The 25,426-nt window shown below is 47.4% G+C and overlaps 1 protein-coding gene across 1 annotated transcript; it reads left to right on the top strand.

Moving 5' to 3' along the window:
• Positions 1-24,287, top strand: T265_09995 (hypothetical protein; the record flags this gene model as incomplete). The annotated part of the gene is made up of 8 exons (XM_009176232.1): positions 1-99; positions 977-1,157; positions 10,924-11,067; positions 11,115-11,305; positions 11,563-11,617; positions 14,932-15,099; positions 18,327-18,409; positions 23,371-24,287. The coding sequence occupies 8 exons, from the start codon at positions 1-3 to the stop codon at positions 23,878-23,880; spliced, it is 1,431 nt and encodes a 476-aa protein (XP_009174496.1).
• Between the last annotated feature and the right edge of the window lie 1,139 nt (positions 24,288-25,426).

Genomic DNA, 25,426 nt, shown 5'->3' with positions numbered 1-25,426 from the left:
ATGCAACTAGGGGTCCACGATGTCTATACGATCAGCTACTGCAAAGGCGGGTCTTGTCGGAATATGTGTGCCGGTGTTGTGCTAATCAAAGCACTTACGGTACGTCATCGTCTGGGGGGCTAAAAGGCGGGAAGTTTGTCTGTTTTTCGCGGAGACTGACTGTGATCAAGAATCCGTGGATGTTATACGACACACATGTACCACCTGATACCTTTGTGAATACGAGAATAGCATGACATTACATCCCCGCCGCACTTGTGCCGCAATTCTGTACACGGCAACAGCCTTCACTTGATACTGTTTGACCATCATTTCGCTAAACGAGTCAACCACATTACGCACGGGAGTAAACTGCTCTTTTTCCACGAAGGCATAGATAACCGCTAGGCCGTTACCCGAGGCATCTGCGTTCGTTACGGTTTAGAGCTTATATATACAGGCCAGACAATGAAAGTTTTGGTACAAACATGGTCGCCCAATTGACGTACGCTGGTTGTTCCCGCCCTTTTCCGGTGAAGATTGGACCACGTCAACCTCTGTCACGCATACCCACGCGGCACAATGAATGAGTGAGACATTCCGGTGCCCGCTGATCCCAAAAAGTGTCACAGTTGCTTTTGCGCCTGGATAACGATTTGCATCGGTCTTGTGGCATGCGAATCGAGTTGTTCGCTAGATTGAAGCAGCATTTTCAGGGTCGATTGACTATCAGGTCAAAAACAGGTTACGGATACCTAACTGGCTAGCACGACTGGACGAATCATCATCTGGTGGACCTGACCAAACTATCGGTCAATCGGTGGCATACTCGTCAGCGTCTGGTTTAAACAACCCGTGTATTGCTCCGTGTCACTCTTGAAGTCCCATGCTGACAGATCGCTCGCCAGCGTTCACCCTCCGGCGTTTGCCCAAGGGTTGCAGTCAGGCATCATGACACCGGACTAAGTCCTGCGTTTCCGGAATTCCACGCCTCCAGGGCATTTCCACGCACCTGAAACACCGTATCCCGACGCCGTCTTCAGCTGTCCCATCGTATGTTGGTCAACCGGAAGCAGAACGTCGAGCCAACTACGCCACCATCCAGATCCTATGTCACCAAAGACGAAAAGATGCAGAGTCTGCTATGTCCGATGGGTCGTGGAAGGATCTACATAAAGGTAAATGCGGCCTACCTCTGAGCGCCGAGCAGTATTAGAAGCAGGTGCCCTCAGCTCCAAAACACGTGGATAGGTAACATTGCCATCCGAGTGGGGCTTGATCGAGGCAGTTACAGGAGAGGAAGTATGCCATACGAACCATTTAATGGGCAATTTGTCATTAGGTCTGGACAAACTCGCACCCCGGATGCTCCGCCGATCCAATGCTAACGTGCTCGCCAGCTATTTCGATTTACTCCTATTATCGGGAAGGGGATTGTCCCCCACAGCTGTGTCGTGCCTTTATCGCCCTATTTCCGAAGGGACCATGCTCTGCAAAAATAAAAAATAAGAAAAAATAAAAAAGGAATCAGTAAGATTGTCAGCGAAAGTTTTCACACAGAAGAGGTTCTAGATGTGGTGCCAACAACCGCCTGAGGAAGATTATTCCACGCATCATCTACCTCTGCTAAAAAAACTGTTGCCCAACAAACTGTCCTGTCGCGTGTTTGTTCAGTCAGCGTGGCCAAATGTGTTAGCCAAACCCTGTCAAAACAAACGGAATATTATGGAGAAACCTACACCAAAACAGCTCTGCCATTCGTATTCCACCATAGCAATGACTAATATCCCAAATTCGGCAGCTGGTCAGTCCAAAATTAGGCAAGCTCTAATTGGTCAAAAATAGGAGCTCCTCAAGGCTCTGTTTTGGGACCACTGCTGTTTCTGATATACGTCAACGTCCTTCCAGATGTTCTTGCATGTCACTTCCTACTTTTTGCGGGCGACCCGTAATCCTGGAGTTCCAATCCAAATGCCTTCCAAATGATGTAGACATTGCAAAGCAGTGGTCGTTGTGCTGGTACCTTCCTCTGAATGTCGAAAAGTGCGTCCATATGTCATTTGGAGGAGACTCAGCGAATGCCTTTGTTATGCATGGTGAGAAAGGACCAGAAAATCATGAGGATAGATGTCAAAAAGGATTTGAATATCTGGGCCTCCTCAAACTTGTCCTCACAGCACCATGAGAAATCGGCCCAAAAGGCATTCGCCGTTTTACGGATGATTCAGTCAGCGCACCTTCTCCCGTAGTACTCACTTGGACTTTCAAATACCCTATGGGGCATACGTCAGACCGCTTCCTGAATATACCAACCAAGTTGTTTACTCAGGATGCACGAAGGACGTCACCTTCATTGAGCGCGTCCAGCGAGTCGCTACGAGAATGGTTGCCAGCCTCAAATCCGCGGACTGCGAAACGCGTCTCACGGTGCTGGACCTCTTTCCCCTGGCGCATCGTCGCCTAATTCTTACCTATGCCCTGTTGGAACAAAGCTTGGCCAACAGGTTTTTCATCGTTAACCCAGCAAACACACGGCGGGGACATGTTACGAATTTTTCCGAGCTCAGAGCGCACCCATTCATCAGGCAATTTTTTTCTCATTTCGGATAGTAGCTGCGTGGAATAACCTCCCTGCAACAGTTGTCCGCGCTGCTTCCAGAACCCAGTTCGAAGCACCACTGGACGCTTATTTATGTGAGTCCTCATGCCGTGAAACATACTGCCCCGCGCTATGTACACAAAGAGCTGTTTTGCACATCTTTTCATTTGTGCCTTTCAGGTGAAAAACAAGAACAAAACCTACCCGGGTTACTTGGGCAAAAGCCTCGATCCTGTGTATCCGTGAATATGGGCCCAAGAACTAATCGTGGTCGAGTGTCCGTCGACTGCCTTGAGCCGATGACGCACATAGAGGGCGTCGATGTTAGGTACACATTAATTACAACGCGCACCCTATGCGTCCTTGGTTGTTGTCATGCCGAAAACTAGCTTGAGGATCAGTCTAAGAAATTGTATGGTGCGTGTCGGTTGTTTCTGTTCCATAGACTGTCTAGCAAGGAATGAGTCATGCTACTCGTACATCGCGCGGCACGTTTAGGGTTTTCGAGAAAACCCTAAAGAGTAAATCGAGATGTCTGATTGCAAGATCTTCCTCCTCGGCCAATGTAATCATGCTGCCTGATACGCTGCCTCATTGTTCACGCAACCAGTGGCTAGCCCCCTGATTGTATTCCCGGCTTCTTGTGCGGAAGCCATGGGTACCCGTGAACGGGACACTTCCTGGAGTTTAGCTACAAGTGCGGTGCCAGTGAATCCGGTATTTGGCCCTACTATTCATGCTGTGTTAATATGTTGGTTATCATCCCGTCAACGTTTATCTTCAACCACTTTACCAGAGTTTGGTTCTCGTCACGTCGGGCTCACCAATTTGTTAGTGCTATTATCTTTTACTCGAAGTAATTTCAGAAGGTGAATAACTCTAACAATTAACAGTTATGTATAGTGGTTACCAGAGACACTGTTACAAATGAATAACACACAAAAAGGAAAGAGACTTATCGATTTCTTCGCTTGATAAGTTGTAGTAGATGATGCCGAGGTTTGCAGGACGCATTTGTATTGAATGCGGGTCTTGACCGAGTGTGTTGAAATCTGGCCTGTTTCTTGTCGCTTAATCCAAACGATATCGAGCCCAGACTTTTCCCGCAAAGTGGGTCGTGTGTAGGTTTGAATTGACTCCGGTCAACGCGCTGTGTGAAGTGACGAGCGTCGGCTGTCGTTGTTCCGCATATATATAAGTTTACGTTGTGAGTGAGGATGAGCTTGCATTGTTTGTCTCAGGATAAGATTCCAATAATCTCGGTTATTCGTGGGGGGGGGAATGTTCATGACAATGAAGACAGGAGTGAAACAGTGGGTGTGCATGTGTTAAGCAAATCATGTGAGTGGTTGGAGGTAAACAGTGATGAGGCATTAACCGAACTGTGAAAGCGGTTGAAGGTAAACTTTGACGAGATGGCAACCAAACTCTGGTAAAGCGGTTGAAGCTAAACGTTGACCGGATGGTAACCAACAAATATACTAGTGGCTAACTTGTCTCCTAAACAACTACTGCTTGCCGAAAACTTGGAACTGATGAAAGGAATTCTTGTATCTGAAGACAGCGCATGTAGAAAGTGTCGTTCACTGTTTAGGAGTAGAAAATTGGCTGCGTATTAAGTGAGGATGAGCTTGCATTGTTTGTCTCAGGATAAGATTCCAATAATCTCGGTTATTCGTGGGGGGGGGAATGTTCATGACAATGAAGACAGGAGTGAAACAGTGGGTGTGCATGTGTTAAGCAAATCATGTGAGTGGTTGGAGGTAAACAGTGATGAGGCATTAACCGAACTGTGAAAGCGGTTGAAGGTAAACTTTGACGAGATGGCAACCAAACTCTGGTAAAGCGGTTGAAGCTAAACGTTGACCGGATGGTAACCAACAAATATACTAGTGGCTAACTTGTCTCCTAAACAACTACTGCTTGCCGAAAACTTGGAACTGATGAAAGGAATTCTTGTATCTGAAGACAGCGCATGTAGAAAGTGTCGTTCACTGTTTAGGGGCAGAAAATTGGCTGCGTATTACCTCTAAAAAAATACGCGCCTTCTCATTGGTTCTGACTCAGTCAACAGGTAGTACACACTGAAGACCATAATACAAACCAAAGAGTCAGCTCCCGCTTGCACTGGACCTTGCAGCGTGGATGCCACAGTCTGAGAAGACTGTTGGAATCCTCCTCCCAACCTGCATCCCCCTACTTGAGTGCGCCACCCCAGCAATCTTCCCATGTACATTAGGCTAATCACTGGTCCTAGAAAACGTTCAGCATCTGTTAACCAAGGTGTTGCGTACCCCATGCTACCAAAGAATATGATTAATGTGCTCAGCTCGGTTCCCACTTACCCACAGCAGTCAAGGACAATCCCATGATTTTTACAAAGTACTGCATCTCAGAATGTAATAATTCAAGAAATGAAGAGTGTCGCTTAAAGTTTAGGCGCTGTTGCTACCGCTTGTCTTTCAGGATGGAGCCCACGTATGCACATCAAATGTGTGGTAGACTAGCCCTAGGTCCCCTCCTTGTCTCGGTATCTCTTTTTCTGCTATGAGGTTGTATCCATATAAATAGGCATGATTGTCCGGCGTCGAAGCATCGCCGTTCTCCGGTTTTGCTGTCACTGATGATGAAGTGCCCATCTCTGTTAGCATTCTTCAAGGCAGTCAGAGACAGCGACATCAGTTTTGACACTGGTACTTCGCTTCTATACGACCACAAATTCTGTTTACTTATATTTAAAGCCTTGGACTGAAAGGTGAAGGATGACACTTGGTGCTTGTCGACCACAAACACCCCAAGGTGCTTACACAGCACGAGCGCCACTGACACCGACTAACCAAATTTCTTGCGGTGTGACTTGCCAATTGCGGATGGGTGGTTACATGGCGGACGGCATCAACAACATCCAAACTATTCTCTTTCAGTCTGTGCCATTCTACAGAGGTACGAAGAGCAACACCCGTCTCGGTAGACGACGTTTCGGCATGCGTAAAGAATGGCCGAGCCACCGACGCTGATGGTGCTGGATGTTTTCCGCTGCTGAAGTACATGCTGCAAAACCAGTACCTGTTTTCCAAATGCCTCGTTACAAATTCGTTGACGTTCTCTGACAATGGCATGGTCGATGATGGCTGACAGCATGATATCATTGTTCAGCACCGATGCTTCACTACCGCACAGTCGACACCGGCAACCCTTCGGGAACATCGGTGGTCAAAAATTTGTAGACGCCTTACATTAAATGTCCACAGAGGTCATATCTCGCAACCATACACGAATACAGTCATTAATATAGCTTGATACACGTAACTCTCAAGATTCAGTTATATTCCTTTTTGAAGCGACGAGTGACACAAATTAACAAACGTGATTCGGACCTTTGAGATTCAAACACTCATCATCACCATCATAATCAGTGATAGCAAATACCTTTCGTACACCGCTGTCGTACAACCACAATTGATTTAAAGGCCTTATTGTGGGGAGACTTAGTGCTAGCCTACCATAATCATTTCGAGGTACCTACACCTCCAAACACTCCGGAAAGAACAGAACGCCATTGACATCGTCAGTGAGACGTTTAGAATGTGTTCGAGAACAAGTTAGAACAGAGTTAGAACCAGAGTGCAGGTTTTTGAGGATAAGCAACGTTTTACTTGTCTAAGAACAAGCGTGCATGAGGTGAAATGTACATACAAAAGTTCAATACGAGTATATATGGTAAGTATAATAAACACAAAATTCATGACAGGTAGTCAGCTATATCTTGCGGCGTCTCCAGTCAGGTTCGGTGGGGATCACGCGCTCATCCTGTGGTTGAGTCGCATCGGCAGTACCCAAACTTTGCTGGGTCAAAGGTTGATCACTTTGATCACTCCGAATCGGACACAAAACGGTACTCTTTTCAGCATGCGCAATGTGTGGCTTAACCATTACAGCTTCTGGTGATGGACACTTTTTTCGTTTGGAGCCTCCGATGCGCAACCAAACACTTGCTTTCTAGTCACCCCGCCGAGCAGTGGTTGAGGCAACGGTTGTGGTAGGCATTAATACGTCTCAGTTCCACTGCTCGAAGTGTCCATGTGTAACAGGCAGCGCTTTAACCTTATATATACGTCCCGTGAGATTCAAGGAAATGCCGCTTGAACGCCATAGGAGTCTCAAATTAGCAAACTCAACTCTAGACTTAGGGACCATTGCAATGACCTCATCCGTCACACTATATTCGGAGCTAATACAACTTCCAAGATCCGGAAAATGCTCCACAAATTCGAGTGTCTCTCCCTAAATTGTAAATGGCGCGTCGAGTGGCTGCATGTCCAGAAGCATGATCTTACACTGGTCAGTTCCTCCGAGTTTGTTTGGACACAGGTATTCGTCGCTCTTTTGGCAGATTCATTGGTACACGTTTCCCGGTTGTTCGGTGCGGTGCTTTTTGAATTTAGTTCTCTAATGTACGCGTGTGAGGTTTTTATGTATCTGGATGTCCACTATGTGTGCTGGGGTGGTTCTTACGTTCTACGTAAAAGCCACGGTATGAAATCACATGGTGTCTTTTCGACGTGTACTGGGCAGGGCTTAACTGAAATTGGTCAAAGGTTGCAGACAAATCACGTGTTTTCTGCTGCACGTTGTGGAATGTGGAGCAAAACAAAGCACGAGAGAGGCAGTGGATGCGGATGTACTAATCATATGTGTGCTGGGGTGGTTCTTACGTTCTACGTAAAAGCAACGGTATGAAATCACATGGTGTCTTTTCGACGAATAGGTTTTCGTCGACAGCTATTTGACACCACGGTTTTGAAAACCCTCCAGCGTTCGTCTCATCTCGCCCCTCACGAAGTTAAACAGAAATGGAGAATAGAAAGCTTTTGGAAACTTTTGGACAGCTGTTCGCATAATCCAACATTCAAAAGTATGAAAGCACAAAGAACTTATTATGTTCACGAACTTTCGAGAGAACACAGGCAGCTGAGTGCAGCTCACCTTGCGGAATTCGGGAACACTGGTTTTGTGTGTCGTATATATGTATGGTGTTGTTCTATCATGTGACGGAGTGTGAAGATTTGGTCTACACAGCCCCCACCAGGCCGAAGTGCTGATTGCTGCTGTTGAGTCACTAAGGCGACGAAAAACAATTGACGCCGAGTTTCGTTACAACGGTTTATCACCGCACTCATTCTTGGCCTATTTTTCGAAAATGGCACTATCAGCGGTTCTCTCCAGTGGTTTGAGACAGCTGCCTTTTCACACATGTACACAAATATACAGACAAGCGCTGACTGAGAACTTCTCCACCATCATTGAACGAGTGGGAAGTCATCCGAACCAGAAGCTTAAGAAAACACACGCGGTCATGACCACAGCCGGAGCCGTAGGTTCATCCTCTAGGTCCCATTTCAGTTGTAAGATCATGGTCATGAGAATAGTTGTTCAAAATGCTGGGCCCAGTGGTCGAGGCGTCCTTCTGTATGGAAAATAGTCGCGCCACTTTGGTCCTTGTGGCTCCACTGACTAGCGGTTTCCGGCGGCCCGTCGCATAGATCAACTGAAACACTATTCGGGCATTCCTCGCTTTCTGGTCCGCTTTCTTTTTCTCAGCCTTCCGCGCCTTCCAGGCGCGCAGGCCCGTTTTCAATTAATGTCTTATAATTATTTGGCCAAATTATGTTCGGGACCGACGAGACCATTCCTATGAATCTGAAACACTAACGCTGTCCTGTCAGTACTCGTGTAGACCGGTTAGCGCCATGCTGCGGGCAAAACTCTCGGCACTGTGCAAATGTGTGGCCCTCTCGTTTCAGCACCAGTTGATATCTGACGATGTAGCAATTGGAAGAGACTAGAAGCCGATTCTGATAAACTTATCTTACTAATGAATGTGCTAACCTCTCAAATGCCAAGTGTAGCGACCCGGTCACCCATATACTTGACTGTTCAACTCAGTCGCTCACTGGATCGCGAGGCTTGTCTTTTTTCTCATACGCATAAACACGTCGCGTTAAGCTGACTCATCGGACATCGATTGTCTGCACCGCCTAGTCGGCGTAGCAATCACTCATGTGCCGACGCGCCCACGTATACGCACTGGGACCTACATAAAGGGAAACCGAACCCAGTCATCACACACAGACTCGCGCGCACGCAGTGAGCAAGGAGTCAGCCAAGCACTCCAAGTCCACGGACAATCATGGAACACGAGTAGCAGCCATACTGCGAAGGAAACACGTTCTCACCGTCCGGAACTCCCACATCTGATAAGTTCCCTTTTGACTTTCTCCACATTTAATATTGTCCGTTATTTTATACGTGCTGCAAATCGGTTCTGTAAACTACTGTCAACCACAGTAAAGACAGCTGGAAGTGCATGTATTTCCTGAGTTGTATTATGGCCATCTTCAGCTATGCACCAATATAAGCACCTTTGTTTGCGCGGCCCTGGAAAAATAAGGGAGAAGCGACTTCGAACGACCGCGTAGTCGAAATCCACAGAGTGTTCCAAAACGAACAGCAGTCAGTTATTAATCCATGCCATCAGTTAGTGATGGAGATGTGATGAATTTGGGTTTGCAGCTGGCACGTTCTCGGAGAACACCATGTAGCCAGACGAATTCTGTTATTTCGGTAATTAGAGATAGATCAATAAACTCTAGCACCCTTTCTGTGCCTAACCTTCATGCCACCAGAAGAAAGCATGAATGCTGGGATACTGCCAAGTTGCCCAAACCTAGGCAGGAGAAGTCGAGAGGCAGAGGTCGGGTTCGAACTTCTGGTCAGCAAATTCGCCCTCTAACCACTGAGCCATCTCACCCCTGCATACAAACAATCTACGGTCAGTACCTAGCTGAAGCCATCGTTCGCCATTGTCCATACGTATCGATTCCAATTCATTTCGACCACCTTATTGAGTCTCAGATACGCCAAACCTGTCCACTTGTGTATTCAGACCCCCAGCAACCACGACGGTATTGAACACTGGTGCCATGGTGTCGATGATGATGACTACCAGCCGAAGTCGTACGTCATTGGTATCCCTAATACGCCATCAATGCCAATCTCTGTACACCTTAATGACGGCCGTCCAAGTTTATTTCACCTGACGGTAGTTTTCCATTGTAGGTAATAGCAATACCTCCAGTGCCCCAGCTAGGTATGATCCCGCTGAAGCGTTGCAAGCCTAATAGGAATCAGCTGCACACCTAACTCTGGACACTTCTGGGGAAAGCGAAAGCTGGTGAGTGAGGTCGATTGTTCAATAAGCTTCATCAATTGAACATAAGCAGCATGCTAACTGAGGCTTTACCTTAGTCTTGATCTCATAGTTTGGATTGGATCGAGGATCTTCCTCAGTCTGAACAGCCGCTTAATGTCGTATGCATCAATGCAGTACGCCATGCACAGCATCTTGAGGTTAACATATGCGAATTAACCTGGTCAACTTCTACAAATCTATGCCATTGTGTCGGCCGACTGATGGAATGGAAGCCAGGCATTTTGCTCCTCTGCACTGAACTAGTTTTCAGACGGTAGAACCTACTCCTGTATGCAGCACCACCCGTTTTTGGTCAGGGACTGAGCCGACTGCGGACAACCGTCACTCTCCAGACAATGAGCTCTCCTACATGGGAAACATTTGTGATGGTCAGTAAAGCCGATGAAACCGTCCTCAATTGCTCGACTTTTGGCTGATTCCTATTCTGAACTCGATACGATTAGAACGCACTGCCTCCAGACTGTCTTGAACGATCAGCATAAGACCTTCCGCAGCCCCAAAGGCTCGGAACTGCAAGCTCCCTTCAAGTGCTACCGATTTCCTGATCTCGACGTCCTCTCTTCCACCTCGTTTGAAGCCATCGGTCAGTATTCAGCTGATTTCGCCCCTATTTTGCGAAGGTTACCTAATTTAGACTGCGACTTCAAGCTCAGTAATATTCTCTTTATCACGCCCGATTCGAACAAATTAGGTCCTTGTTTGTGGGTAAGCAATAAACCTCCGATTTTATTTTTCTCTAACTCTTGCACATTTTCAAGCTCTGTGAACAAAATAGTCAGCAGACACACCCGGGTTGTCAATATCTTGCAACATTTCTGCGGGTGCCTGCATACGGATCTTTTCAAATCGTGTAGAGTTGTGGTTAAGAGTACATCTTGTCACAAGAACGCTTTTGTCTCATTTTCCGAATGAGGTTCCAGAAGATCTAACCGCTCCTTCTTTCTTTCAGTGTTGGTTCGCGCGCGGCACCGATTGTGAAGTACTGAGTGCTTCCGGAAGCTTGCGTAAAGTAACAGAAGCTTGATGGATGATGGTTTGTGCTTCCTAACTGCCAGCCGGTTTTACTTCTCAGATGACTGGAAGAATGTGCGCGAACATTTGTATCGGAAGAAGACGGCCAGCCTTAAGCGCCGACAGCTTGAAGTCTTGATTCGCTCTGAGACAGTTCGTGATCTGTATCACGATGTTGTGGAATCAATTATTGATTTGTATAAAGGTAGTTGATAGATTCATGTAATCTGTTTGATGTCTGCATTTATGTAGATAGTGGAACTGGGCTTCACCCGTGGCAGCACTTCCGTGCAGCGGCTGATAAACTTGCCGAGTTGCACAAATTCATGAAGCTGACCGTCGCCAGGGTGTATGCACTGGGTACGGCCGAGGGTGCGGCAACTTACTCTTATGATTTCTTCGAGAAACTCCGAGATGTCCAAGCTCATTCCAATAGTCCGACAGTAAGTCAGTCACTCGTTACTGTTTCCATAAAGTGTCCGAGATGCAGCGATGTCGTTCGTGATGGTTATAAGGAGTTTCTTCCCTCCAAGCTATCGCCTACTCGTCTCTGCTAATCCAAAACTCAATGTTTAAATCCGTTTCTTTTCTTTGTTCGCTGAATCTCGAACCTCGTTCATTCTACTCAGTCGGTTGTTATTATATTTGTATTCTAGTTCGCATTTTCCGTTGATCGAGATTCGACGGGCTCCCCTTACAGCCTTGTCGACTTGATTTTGAGGCTTTGCGGTTGTTCTCTTCAGTCCAAATAGCGGGTGGGTGTCGGGTACCAGACAGGATCAGTGACGCCTCAGGCATTACGAATTTCCGAAACGGTTGTATCTCTCTAGATGCTGGGCACACCCCAGGAGAGTGATGGGTGATAAATTATTGGTCTCCCATTTTCTAAAGCAACCACTCTATAGGGCCATCAGATAAGGCCAGTGTTCCTGTAAATGTGTGACCATACGAAGGTCACAGGCTGAGAATGTTCACACATTCTAGCATTGCATTAGTGGCTTATGTAGCCCTGTAAACGATGAATCCGTACCAGTAAATCTACCAACCCCGTTTACATTTTACGCGGTCATGTCCGGTAGGGCTTGATTTAGCACCATTCAAGAGTAATTTGCACATCCATGTTTTTAACCGAGGCATTTGAAACCTGCTAATGGAAATATTCGAAATTTTACTATGGTCTATAGAACCAGAGCATTTATTACACCCCATCCTTATGTCTGTAACCATCATTAGTACCACGGTATCTAGACTCAGTACTGGGACAATGTCGACATCATAGATGGCTCCAGTCAGACATAAACTACATTAATCAAATCTCTAGGTTGGCCATATGCTCCAGAAGTGACGTAAACGAGGTCGGCAGCGTAATTGTTTTCGCTCATTCCGGAAACGTTTTTGCCATAGCTAAATTGTTCACAGTTGGCCAAATTCCTGATGTTTTGCACACTAGAGCTTCAGAGGAACTTCCAATCAAGTGTTTTTAAGAAGCTTAGTGGGTGTATCAAGAACCAGCCGGAAGGAAGCTTCTGAGCCCAGGCAAGCACATGCGAGGTCACGGGGACCTCATCCTGGAAGTCGCACAACACCAACAACACCCAAACTCTTCGTGATCTCTTTCACGCCTTTTCTCCAGGTTATGTACTGTCCACTTCGCGGTTTGCGTCATCCTGAAGGAGGCACGGAGAACAACACTCGTCTCGGTAGACGGTGTTTCGGTATGCGTAGCACATGACCGAGCCATCGTAGTCGATGATGCTGGATGTTTTCTCGGATTGGTGTGCCTGCAACACAACCAAATACCCGTTTTCTAATCAACTGGCTACTAACACGCGGACGCCATCCACTAGGCACGCTTCTGAGGCATCGGTGATCGAAAACCTGAAGACGCCTCACATCATCTGTCCGCAGAGGCCATGTCTCGCACCCATACAACAACACAGCCCTTACTGTAACCTGGTGTACACGACCCTTAAGATTCAGTGAGATACGCAAGTGACGCAAATTGGCAAACGTGATTCGAGCCTTTGAGATTCTTGCACTGACTTCATCAGACACGCCTGGGCTAAGACAACTACCGAGGTATGTAAAATTTTCCACAACTTCCAGTGGTTGCCCTTGAGTTGTAAGGAGTGTGTTCAGAGGCTGTACGTTCTGAAGCATGACTTTGCACTTTGAAGTTGTAAGGTGCCTGCAACGATTTGAACGCCGGGGTTTTGAAGACCTCCCAGTGTTCGCCTCATCATTCCATCATCGACTTAGTTGAACGAGAATGCAGAGAGTGGACATCCATTCCGGATACTTGTGAGACTAGAAGCGGATCCATATTCACAGTCCGTCTGTCTGTTGAAGGCCAGGTTTCCGGATTGCAGGTACGAGGTGACCAGCTGAATTGCTTTTCGAAGTACTTTGCGCAGCGGTCCAAACGTTCTGCTTTGTTACATGTCAGGGAGCCATTTCGGTTTCTGATTAGCACGCTGACAAAGGGTTTCAGAGGGCCAGTTGAACTTATCTAGTGGAACAGCTTACGACGTTTCCAGCATCATTTTCATCTTCCATTTCTTCGGGTGTACCAAGGTTCTTCGTCTGCACAGAAACTCAGTTTCACCTGCGCCGGGTGGAGTTGTGGTTGTAGCCAGGGGAAATATGTTGCTGGGCTTCCAGCAAAGACACAGTCTTACCAGAGATTGTGATGTTTGGGTGAGGTTGGCTGGGTTGTACCGCAGACAGAAGTTTCGGCTTTGAGCAGCGCTTTGGATATTTTTTCCTCAGTGACCATTTATGCGCGCTATCGGACGGACCTCCAGGAGTTCGAAGAGCTAGTTCAGACATTTTCGTTTGATCTCTGGGTCCACTAGCTTCTCATCGGCAAGTCTACGCGTCCTGCGTAGACCTGAAAAGCGCAATGAAGAGCAACAGCTAACAAGTGAATGGTCGCAGTCCACACTGGTGTTCCAGTAGGAGAGGAAAGCAGTGCTCGACCCCCATCACCGACAACCGACGGCGATGCGGTCTATTTGGATCTATGGATGGTTTGTTGGTGGGCACCACGTCGGAAATCCGTACTGCCAAGAAACAGTCTGCGATTGACACACATCTGAAGCAAGCGATCTCCGTTGTCCGTGCGTTTCCCGTCCAGTCCAGGACGACCACCCAATCCGGTCTCAGCAGCGTTTAGTCTGCCTACCTGGGCATTCGTGTCATCAGCAACCACAACGATGTCTGAGCTTTCAGCTCATTGTAAAAGAGCACTCAGAATCTCACAGAAGCTGTCCTGTCAGGGCTACAGTCAGTTGAAGCGTAAGCAGACACGATAAACAAGGTGCGATGTACCTCACTTTCTCTAGATTCTCTCACAGACGTTGCCAGACGAAACGCGCAGAGGCGACTATCAATCGATACCCAATCAAGCATAAACAATTCCGCTCGGTTGCTCGATACAACACCCACACCAACATATTCAGTTGCAGCCGGCTCTGCAACACCAGAGGTGTGCAGTCGGAACCTGGAGGAGGACGATGGGGCAGTCAGCTGAATCACAGTGCTTGCGTCCTGCGTCTTTGTTTCTGACAGACAACATACATCCATGCAGATAGAATCCAGCGTACGAGCAGGAGCCACATGCTGACCTGCTTGCTTCGATGTAGACAGGCTTCTCTAGTTTGAAAGCAGACTTCGGAGTGTTTAGGGTTGTTATTGAAGTGGGACGTACAAAAGCTGCAGCTGAGTGCAATGCATGGCGAGCTGGGACCTGCGGAGAACTTATTCAAGTTTGGGTGAAGTAGGGTGTAAGAGGGAAAACGTGAATGTGTAAGGAGTGAGGCATCAGAGGTAGCGTATTTCCGCTTACCCGCCCTACTGTATGCACCAGGTAATGCGACCCGGCTGATTTCACCACGCGACGGCCGAACTGGTATGAGGGTATTGTTAGCTGTGGGCTGGGATACTGCCAGGGCGCCCACACTTGGACAGGAGGACGGCTAGAGTCATCAACCAAAGCCTTTGGCTCAAAATCCTAACCGCAACTCACCGGCGTTTGACGGTAATTGAAAGCACATTACCATTTTTATAGAACAAGTCGCCATGCATTTTCCAACCCTCACCCCAGAGGGCCAGGAGACTGTGTTCGTCAGACCTCTACCGATTGAACAACCTGGTATGGGATACTCTGCGAGTGTCGCACGGGCATCCCCCAGTATAGATCCACGGGTCGCCGAGGTACACAAACCGCCACACCACGGTAAGGTCCACTCTCTTCGCGACGGACTGCAGGATCGCCGAATAACGGAACATCGTGGTTACATTTTTGCCAGTAGAGGAAGCCGTTTGTCTACATGATGAGGAAAAATCTCATTGTACACTAAAGGTAGTAGGTTTACTGCTGTTTTTAAGGCCTCAGGGTGAAAGATACTCATGTTTTTCAAAGACGAATTTTGTTTCAGGAATTGAAATGGATGTGGGACCCCTAGCACTTAGCTGTAGCACCCTTCCGGTGCCTAACTGCCATGGCACCGGAAGGAAGCACGAGGGCTGCGATACTGCCAGGTTGCCCAAGCCTAGACAGGGGGTGTCGAGTGGCGGAGGTCGGATTCGAACCACGGATCTTCCGGTCAGTAAATTCGCGCTCTAACCACTTGAGCCATCTCGCCCCTAGAAGGGCCTTGAAAGGGTGAACAAGCCTCCGTCACCCCAAGGCGCTTATCAGAGGCATTTATGATTGCTCAGTTTTGCCATCACGCAGTCGGAAGGAAGTGGGACGACTGCCACATTTGTAGAATAAGAAGTAGTATAAGAAGGAGCGGTCGATTTACAAACCTGGCAATTTGTGGGATCGAATGCCTGTTTGAACCGTCTTGAGCTTGTGATCAGTCGTTGGTGTGAAAACGGTTGCTTATCAACTGCTGGATGGGAACCATTTCGCTTTATCGATCGATTTCCTTTGCCTGCAGCGAGGCTTCGGAACTGTTCCGAGTCGGTGGATCGTCTAGCGAACTGGTTCACGCACTTCGTGTATTTGTTTAATCCTCATTCTTTTACTTGCCACAGCAATGCAACTTGGGTCCACTTGAAACAGAAGCCTGCTCGGCACATAACCTTGTCTTCACAATTTCACCGTCCCGCCGTGTCTTATAAACAAACGCCTTACTGGTCCTATCCACCGCACTGTGTTCATTCTCTTGGTCAAAATTGTACTTACGGACATTGGCATGCTACATATGGAACACGTTTTACAGTGTCGATTTCGTACTCATGTCACTTTTTTCGAATGCACAATATGAACTTTGTCATTTGTGTCGAGCTAGTTGCCCGCATCATCGTACTGGCGTACACGTACTGGATGTTTGTGTCTGTCATTCGTAATCTGCTCTTTCCAACACACAGCGGCGATGTTCACCTATTGTTCGTTTTCCTGTCCACTGCGCTGTTTGTCTATTCTTCTGTCCGTGTAATTGCCAATATTCTGTCGGGTTGTCGTTTGTAAACCTAACCATCGGCTGAATCAAAACAGACGCGAATGAAGGAATTTAGAAGTGTATTCGTAATGCGCTACTCATGAGGTTGCTGAAAGTTCGCCGACAGCCCCCCTTCTTAGGGCTCCTCAGGTAGGTGCAGTCCCGGAGTTTCCGTCAACCTTATGTTCTGCTTGAACCCGAATTTCACGAAATTAGCGAAACACTCATTTGCAAACGAATTTGGTTTTGTGAGAGATTCACCTGGAACCCAGCTGAATCTCCCGTCTGTAATGTTCCCAGGCAACTGGCTGTGCTGCACCAGGCTGCCTTATGTTTCAGTCTCTACGGTAGTCGAGATATCGCGATACATGTATATTCGTAATGCACTACTCACAAGGTTGCTGAAAATTCGTCGACAGCCCACGACCGGTTTCGTCCTTCTTGGGGCTCATCAGGTAGGTGCAGTCCCCGGGCTTCCGTCAACCTTATGTTCTACTTGAAACTTGAAGTTAGAAATGACTATCTTAGTCAGAATCTCCCGAATGTTCTGGAATTAAGACATTGGACGACAAAGTTAGGGTGGCTTGGTTTACCTTGTCTTGTATTAGTTTGAGTTGTATCTATCTTCCATTTGTACGTGATCTGCGGATCTACGGATTCCATACCTTGTTATGGTGGTTGGGATTCAGCGCTCTAGGTGCTCTTTCGGCTTACACTGGTTGGATTTAATTGTGTCAAAGAGACTAAAGGGGGGTCCCGATGAAGATCGCTGGGTCTTCGTACTGAGGGAAATCGTATTTCAAGTCGTACTGTCCGCTGCGATAGGACCGTAAAGGCTTGTTGTGACTGTGAGGTGGCGGGTGGTTCAGGACGATTGATTCGATAGTCTCGGAACCTGAGTGGGAAAGTCCTCAAGGAAGTGGTGAAGATCGGCTATATTGCGGATATATCATCGGGAAAATGAGAGCCACCGCTCAGCTAGCAACACATAGGGATCTGACCATCCTAGTAAAGTCATGAGGTGGTTCCTTCGGGTAACCATTTCCATATTGATGATGGTCATGATAGAGCCTTTCCGGAGAAAGGATGAATTAGGAAAAGTCTGCCATGAAAAAAAAACACTCCGATAGCCCATCAACTGACCGTGACCACCGGTGAATTATCCATCATGGTTGAAACACAACTAAAACCTACCAAATCCCCGGTGGGAGTACAAATGCACCCGTTGTGCTTAGCATCATCAACAGGTGGAGATATGCGCTTTTCTGTCTGTGTTCTCAGGCCACACCAACTCCCTGCAACCAAATAGGTCATATTGTTCGGTCACTGGCTCCGAGAAAGTCCCCCCCCCCCAAGTAAACGGTAGCAATCTCTCTCTCGTCGTTCTGACTTTACATTACAGGCCAGAGTAAGGGTAACTGAACAAAACCTTGCCCAGTGCCATCACATGGTGGTTAAATGTTTTGTATTTAAGAACTCACATCCGCTTCCTCGGCCTGGTTGATCGTGTCTTACAGCTGTTCATTCACCAGCTGAGTTCATTTGATTGTCTCAGATGCCCGTTTCTCCGTACCAGAATTTCAAAAACCCAGATAATCCCAGCATATTCTTCGGATGCCTGGTGCTTTTAATGTACTATTTAACGGTATCTACGGCTTTAGCCCCAGGACGGAATGCGCTTTACTGGACTAGAGTCCAACAAGCAGTCGTCTTTGCGCTGTTCGGTTGACCAGGTCGGTTCAGATCAAAGCGTTCTGACGCAGCAGTGTCTATTATTTGTCGTGCTCCGACAGATGGCAATTTGGGCTGAAAATAGCTTCCATCGAAATTTGTCACAGTCTCTTCGGGGCGAGTTATATGAACGGTCAATTTGGACGATTTAGTTAGGTTTCTTTTCAGGTGTGTTGCTCACCAGACAGAGGCACTTCAGTGGTGTGCTGAACATAATTTGTTTGTAGTTAGTACAACGTTTCAGTGCGTTCATATTGTTTTACCTGGATGTCCCTAACTGCAGACCAGTCTTTGTCTGAGTTGGGCCATGTGGCACTCGATGTGGATGGCTTCGATACGACTGACGTTAATTCTGGATCACACCAGGTGAGTACATGGATCTGATCACTTTCTTCCGGGGACAACTCGGTTGATGCAAGGCCTGTTAGCTCATCACCTGAAAAGCGCGTGTCTCTAGTTCAACAACATCAAGCTGAGCTGACTGAGCTTCCAGAACTCGACGGGCACAGTGGTAATAACGGTGATTTGGATGGTGAAGAGGAGAAACCGTGCTTACAGCCTTTAAACCGTCTACCCGAGGTTGTTCGCACACACCAACGAGTTCAGTCTAACTTCGGTTGGAACCGACAGTATCTCAATTGATGAGATGACGCTTTCTTTAGCAGAGCCCTATCAAACAGTTGTTCCCATTTCCTGTCGTTTTTGTTGGGCGTATTGTGATCTGGGAACCATTTTGTTGGTTGTAATACGACTTTGTACTTTTCGGCTAGTAACAAAATGTTTAAGAGGCCATGTTCAACAGACGGGCTTGTGGGTTGCATTGATTTTGGTCAATCTGTCACCCTTGTAGTGTCCATCAACTGTGGACCTAGTCAGACTTCTCGTTTCTTAAAAGTCTGCAGCTATTTGGAGTAGGAAACAGTTTTTGCGTTTCCTCATCTTTGCACGATCAACACATTCCGACTTGTTAGGCTACCTCCGTTCGGCCACTGAGCGAGGCAAAATAGACCGAAATTTAGCCATTCAGGAGCAAGCCACATAACGACCGGTGATTCAGCGCGCCTCACATCGTTTGTTCAATGTGTGGCAGGATAATGGGGTCATTATCTCAATGGTGTTCCACGTGACTCTTTCTCCTGAAGGGGGTATGTCTGTGCAACACAGCCAGTAATTCAAGCGTACCGAGTCCAAGGTCATCCTGTTCTTGATGGACTCTGTGCGGACCATGAAGTTCCTTGTCGAAGATGTGACAGATAGTAGGGAGATTTGAGCTTACCGCGGTTAGAGGGCTTATGCACCTCCAAGCTCTACTGGGCAGGCGTACACACGACACTCGCAAAGCCTTCCATACCAGTTCTGTCGATTGTTAGACGTCTGACAAACAGTTCCCCGGGCCTCCAAGTCAAGTATTGGAACACGTGTCTTAAATTGCTCCTCGGAAATGAGGAATGCGCTGGCGGCCTTATGTCAAACACCGCTACCTTTCGGTTAGGCTTTTCAGCGGGGCGTGGATTTACTGACCGAAAGGTTCGTGGTTCGAACCCGACATCTGCCTATCAACTTCCCCTGTCTAGGCTTAGGTGACCTTGTAGTATTCCAGCCTTCGTGCTCCCTTCTGCTGGCATGGTAGTTAGGCACCGAAAGGGTGCTGCAGCTGAACGCTACGTATCTCGAAACTCGCATTAGGTTTGACCCAGTCGACCGACTGATTTCCAAGGCCTAAATTGTGTTTGCCGCTTCGCACCACCTTTGGTTTCAAAGACTGTGTACCAGAGTGAAGCGCGAATTGCATTGCCCTGTGACTGCAAGACTTGGTCACTTCTGGTGTACGCTATGAAGCCTATTCAGGTTTTCACCACCGACGCCCGATAACCCTGGTCGGTACCGTCTGGAATCAGCGAATTCTAGATGGAGTGCACCAATCTGTTCACCGAGTTTTGCAACTGAGTTGCCGCTACCAATCACGATAATGGTGATAAAGATGTCTGAATACGTCATTCCTCGGGACTATGCTAGATTTCCTTACAAATGGGACATAATATAGCTGTATTTGAGCGCATCATCATCCGTATTCTCCAGAGCAATGAAACTGCTGTGTCTTGCTGAACGGTAATGCAACTCTGTATCGGTCCATGGGTCTCCTGCTCCGCCCACTATGGTATACCAAAGGCACAATAGCCCTACACAGCCCTTTATGGAGACAAAGGAAAAGTATTGCAACTGTATTTATAGGGTAGTCACAGGGTGTACCACAAGGCCGTGCTAGAATCTCCGTGAGGGGGCGAGAAGCGTCGAGTCAAAGATGCCCGATCCAGACTGGCTGGCATCCTGACCAATCAGGAGACGCCCTCGTTTGGTCCGTGTCCTGCACGTGACACATCCGTCCAAATGATGTGATGTTCGGTTATTAGGGACGACTGACCTCCGGACAGAAACCATGACGAAAACTTCACCTCAGATGACTCACTACTGTGTTTATTAGGGAAACAACTTGTGTACACTACTTCAGGCTGGCGGCCAATTTGAAGGCGTTCATACAGGGATTCGAAACCAGATATTGCGATGGAAGTCTACGGTTTCTACTGAACTCTCGAGGTTCGCGGTATAACCTCAGACTGCCACTTTTTCATAGCCTTTTCTGAATCTGTCATCGTTTGTGGCTCAAACGGTGTCAGATCAGTAACTTCAAACGACGAGTAGTATAATTGTCCCTCACTGACCGTTTTCTCCTGAAAGGAGATTTCTGTCGAGCGCAGTCTGCGCTGTTGGTCATCAAGCATATGGAAAATTGGTAGTTAGCTCGAGGTAGCTCAGGGATTCCGGCGCGAACTCACCGACCGTGGTTCGAACCAGACCCCTTCATCTTACGTCCTCCTGTTTGGGCCTAGGCAACCTGACAATAGCTCGGCAGTACCTCGTGCTTCGTTTGGGGAGCGGCATGGCAGCTGGGCACCAAAGCGGTGTTGCAGTTGAATGACCATCTCTTCATAATTTGTGCTTTACACAGTATCTACTGGTTTTCTTTCTAAAATATGGTGTCGGTTGGAAAAGTCCAGCCAGATGCTACGATGCAAGGTCACGCACTAACTAGGGTTGAAACAGTCTGTTGAAACATAAGATATGCTGCAAGGGTCGTCATCAATGGAAGGGGCGAGATGGCTCAAGTGGTTAGAGCGTGAATTTACTGACAAGAAGGTCCGTGCTTCGAACCCGAGCTCTGCCTATCGACTTCCCCTGTCTAGGCTTAGGCAACCTGGCAGTATAAGGGCCCTCGTGCTTCCTTTGGGTTGCATGGCAGCTAGGCATCGAAAGAGTATTACAGCTGAACGATTTTCTCATCAATGGAATGGTACTTACGGATCGTAAATACGTACGGCCCAATCCCATCTGTATACTAATGGTGATCGACCTAGAGGTATTTTTGAGGTTGATAATGTGGCGTATCAGCACCAATTGATGATCGAAGCGGGATGACTCAGTTTGTAGAGTGCAAATTTACTGACCGGAGGGTCCGTGGTTCGAACCCGACCTCTGCCCCTCGACTTCCCCTATCTAGGCTTGGACAACCTGGCAGCCCTCGTGCTTCCTGCGGCGGCATGGCAACTAAACACCGGTTCAGGTGTAATACTCTTTCACTAGCTAACTGCCATGCCACCCCAAATGAAGCACTTGGGCTGAGCTACTCTCAGCTTTCCCATGTTTAACACAGGAGCAGTCGAGGTGCCGGGGTTGGATTCGAACGAATGGACCTTTCGGTCAGTGAGTTCACGCCTTAGTCTTTGAGCTGTTTCGAGCTCGTGAAACTGTCAAGTGAAGGAGGTAACCGTTAATTTAGTCTTAGTTCGGATTAGTCAAGCCCCCGGTTCCCACTTAGATTCAGACTCGGATGCCATTTGATGAACCCCAACGAGGGCAAGAGATTTCGTTTGTTTTGATAGCCCTTTACTTTTTCATTGTTTGTTCCAAGCATCCAGTTGATTTCCTTCCCCAAGCTGAATCTCATGGAAAGGGAATATTTGGTCTGCCCCGAGGGGTCGCACACCTAGCCACGATTAACTGTTGTTCTGGACTCTTCAAAAAAGTGGTCTCTCTTGGTCTACATGTTGATTTCTGTTATGTTTGTTCTTTTACTCTATACTATGCCTATGATATTTAGACTTGTCAACGTGTTCACTTTCACACCGTTAAGAATTTATGATTTCGTCCGGTATCGAGGGTATTCTTTCTTGAGAGGGGACATCAGTTTCGCTGAACCATCTGACCTCATCAATGCACTGTTTCTCCCACCCGCCTAATCCAATTCAATCTCCATAAAGAGTGTTACAGCTGAACGATTTTCTCATCAATGGAATGGTACTTACGGATCGTAAATACGTACGGCCCAATCCCATCTGTATACTAATGGTGATCGACCTAGAGGTATTTTTGAGGTTGATAATGTGGCGTATCAGCACCAATTGATGATCGAAGCGGGATGACTCAGTTTGTAGAGTGCAAATTTACTGACCGGAGGGTCCGTGGTTCGAACCCGACCTCTGCCCCTCGACTTCCCCTATCTAGGCTTGGACAACCTGGCAGCCCTCGTGCTTCCTGCGGCGGCATGGCAACTAAACACCGGTTCAGGTGTAATACTCTTTCACTAGCTAACTGCCATGCCACCCTAAATGAAGCACTTGGGCTGAGCTACTCTCAGCTTTCCCATGTTTAACACAGGAGCAGTCGAGGTGCCGGGGTTGGATTCGAACGAATGGACCTTTCGGTCAGTGAGTTCACGCCTTAATCACTGAGCTGTTTCGAGCTCGTGAAACTGTCAAGTGAAGGAGGTAACCGTTAATTTAGTCTTAGTTCGGATTAGTCAAGCCCCCGGTTCCCACTTAGATTCAGACTCGGATGCCATTTGATGAACCCCAACGAGGGCAAGAGATTTCGTTTGTTTTGATAGCCCTTTACTTTTTCATTGTTTGTTCCAAGCATCCAGTTGATTTCCTTCCCCAAGCTGAATCTCATGGAAAGGGAATATTTGGTCTGCCCCGAGGGGTCGCACACCTAGCCACGATTAACTGTTGTTCTGGACTCTTCAAAAAAGTGGTCTCTCTTGGTCTACATGTTGATTTCTGTTATGTTTGTTCTTTTACTCTATACTATGCCTATGATATTTAGACTTGTCAACGTGTTCACTTTCACACCGTTAAGAATTTATGATTTCGTCCGGTATCGAGGGTATTCTTTCTTGAGAGGGGACATCAGTTTCGCTGAACCATCTGACCTCATCAATGCACTGTTTCTCCCACCCGCCTAATCCAATTCAATCTCCATGCACATTTCAGTTTATTCCTTTTGACTATCTTCGCGGTTATCTTTCCCAACCGGACGACCCACTACCGAAGCGCATGCGAAGGAACAAGCGAACTGCCAGACGCCGTCAGCGTCGGTATTCCAATATCAAACCCAACTCTAGTTCGAATTTGTTGCTAACCGACTCGCAAACACCAGCGTGTGCCCATATTCCGTCCGAGCTCCACGTCCGTCAACCGAATCCGAGTTCTTCTGGCAGGGTTGCGGATCAGTGTGAAAAGGGTCAAGTTAGTCAAAGTGATGCGTTACTTCCAGTTCTGTCGAATTTCCATTCCTCACGTGGTGAAGCCGAGTCGTACCTGAGTGAAGACAGTTCTGGCGCGTCTTTGTGTAGCTGCGCTTGTGGAGACGATTCTTTCACCGATACTTCCAGTTCCGCCAACGAGGAGGATGAGGCTGATTTCCACCGTGGACGAAGCACGGCATCGCGGCCAACTGTCGGATCAACATCGGGTCCACCACCGTTCTCACCAAGTTCCTAAGCCTTTCCAGTTCTTCCCCCAGTCAATTCTTCTTATTTCTAGGTCTTCCTTCATCTTCGACTGACGGACAGAAAGACAAACAGACTGACGGTTGATAGATTCGCTATAATGCTGACCTATATTTAATCTCATGGACATCAGCCAGCCGTGTTCCTTATTTTTTCGGGCGATGGCCATTCGTAACTATTTTGTTTTGCCATTTTTTCGGTGGCAGATGTGGTTGGTCCTCACGCTCGCCCCTCAACTTGCTGTTGTTATTGTTGCCATCGTCGTAGGTGAAATGCACCCTACGTGTACGTTAATGCGATCTCCAGCGGCTGTTGATTAGTCTGTTATATTTTTCGGTCCTCTCGTTATTCAGTATGCTTCAGCAATGTCTTATGTTGAATGAAATCCTTCCACATGCCGTTTTTTGTTGATCTATTTTGGGGGTTGTCTATTCGTCGTTCTACTCATCTCAGGTCGGTGGTTTCCGGAGGTTTCACGATTAGCGGGCCCGCACATCGCACTTTTAGCCAAGGTTTCTCCGTGAATGAGCCTCGTGAAACTCCCTAGTAGACCAACCTTCCACCAGGATTCCTTGCCCTTGAGAATTGCGGCCACATTTTTGGAAAGCTGGTTTTGAATTGTAGGCATCTTGTCAATATCCCAGCCTTGGTGTTTCCTGTGGGTTGTATGGCAGGGCGCCATAGCTGAACGATCTCTCTCATCCCTTACCACTAGACAAACAGTTTGTCAGGAAATAAGCTCTCCGAATGAAATTGTAAAATATCCCAAGTGCCGGCACTGCCAGTCTGTTCGTTCACCCGTGGACGCTCAATTTTTAGCCGGGGATACTGGCTTTATTTGGATAGGGGGTTAAAATGCTAGTGTCCTAAGTAATAAATAAGCAATAATAAAACGATGATCAGCAGTGCCACTCATTTACCTGACGAGTAGAACTGAAAGCCAAGGTGTACACTAAGAGTGCGAAGAATCCATCTGACAAAACTAATTGATTCGATGTGAAGTGAAGAGAAAGTGCTTGTAGAGTGCGGCACGTTGACAGTTATTGCTATCTTCAAAAAGGGCACGCAGACGCTCTGCGAAAACCACCGTGGCATCGAAGGTCCTCTCTGGTTTAATCCTTCGAAGGTTGAGACAGATTCATGAAAACCAAGCTGGGTTCCGTCCTGAAAAAGGATGCATTAAGCACATTTCAACCCTCCGAGAGATTCTGGAACAGCGACCCTGTTTCCAGCAACCAACAATGGTTGCTGTGTTCCTTCATCTGAAAGCTATCTTTGACTTTAGAGACTGCCAAGCACTGTGGAAGTGTCTATGGGGCAAAGGTGTCCCACGTGAGTCCGATCTAAAGAACTCGCTCCCATTCAAGAGTGGCTTGTATATCCACAATGTGAAAATTGCAGAACTGTCGAAATGCTTTGGCTCGTGATGATTCCAACGGTGGTCCTGCAATAACGATTCCTTCAGATTACTCCCATGAGAATCTTAAAACTAGCCTACTTATGAGTAGTCTGGAAAATCCCGAATTCAGCTGATCGAC

Source organism: Opisthorchis viverrini (assembly GCF_000715545.1).
Source record: "Opisthorchis viverrini unplaced genomic scaffold opera_v5_328, whole genome shotgun sequence".
Taxonomy (NCBI): Eukaryota; Metazoa; Platyhelminthes; class Trematoda; order Opisthorchiida; family Opisthorchiidae; genus Opisthorchis; species Opisthorchis viverrini.
The sequence above is the reverse complement of the archived record's forward strand: the minus strand, read 5'-3'. Positions and strand labels throughout refer to the sequence as shown.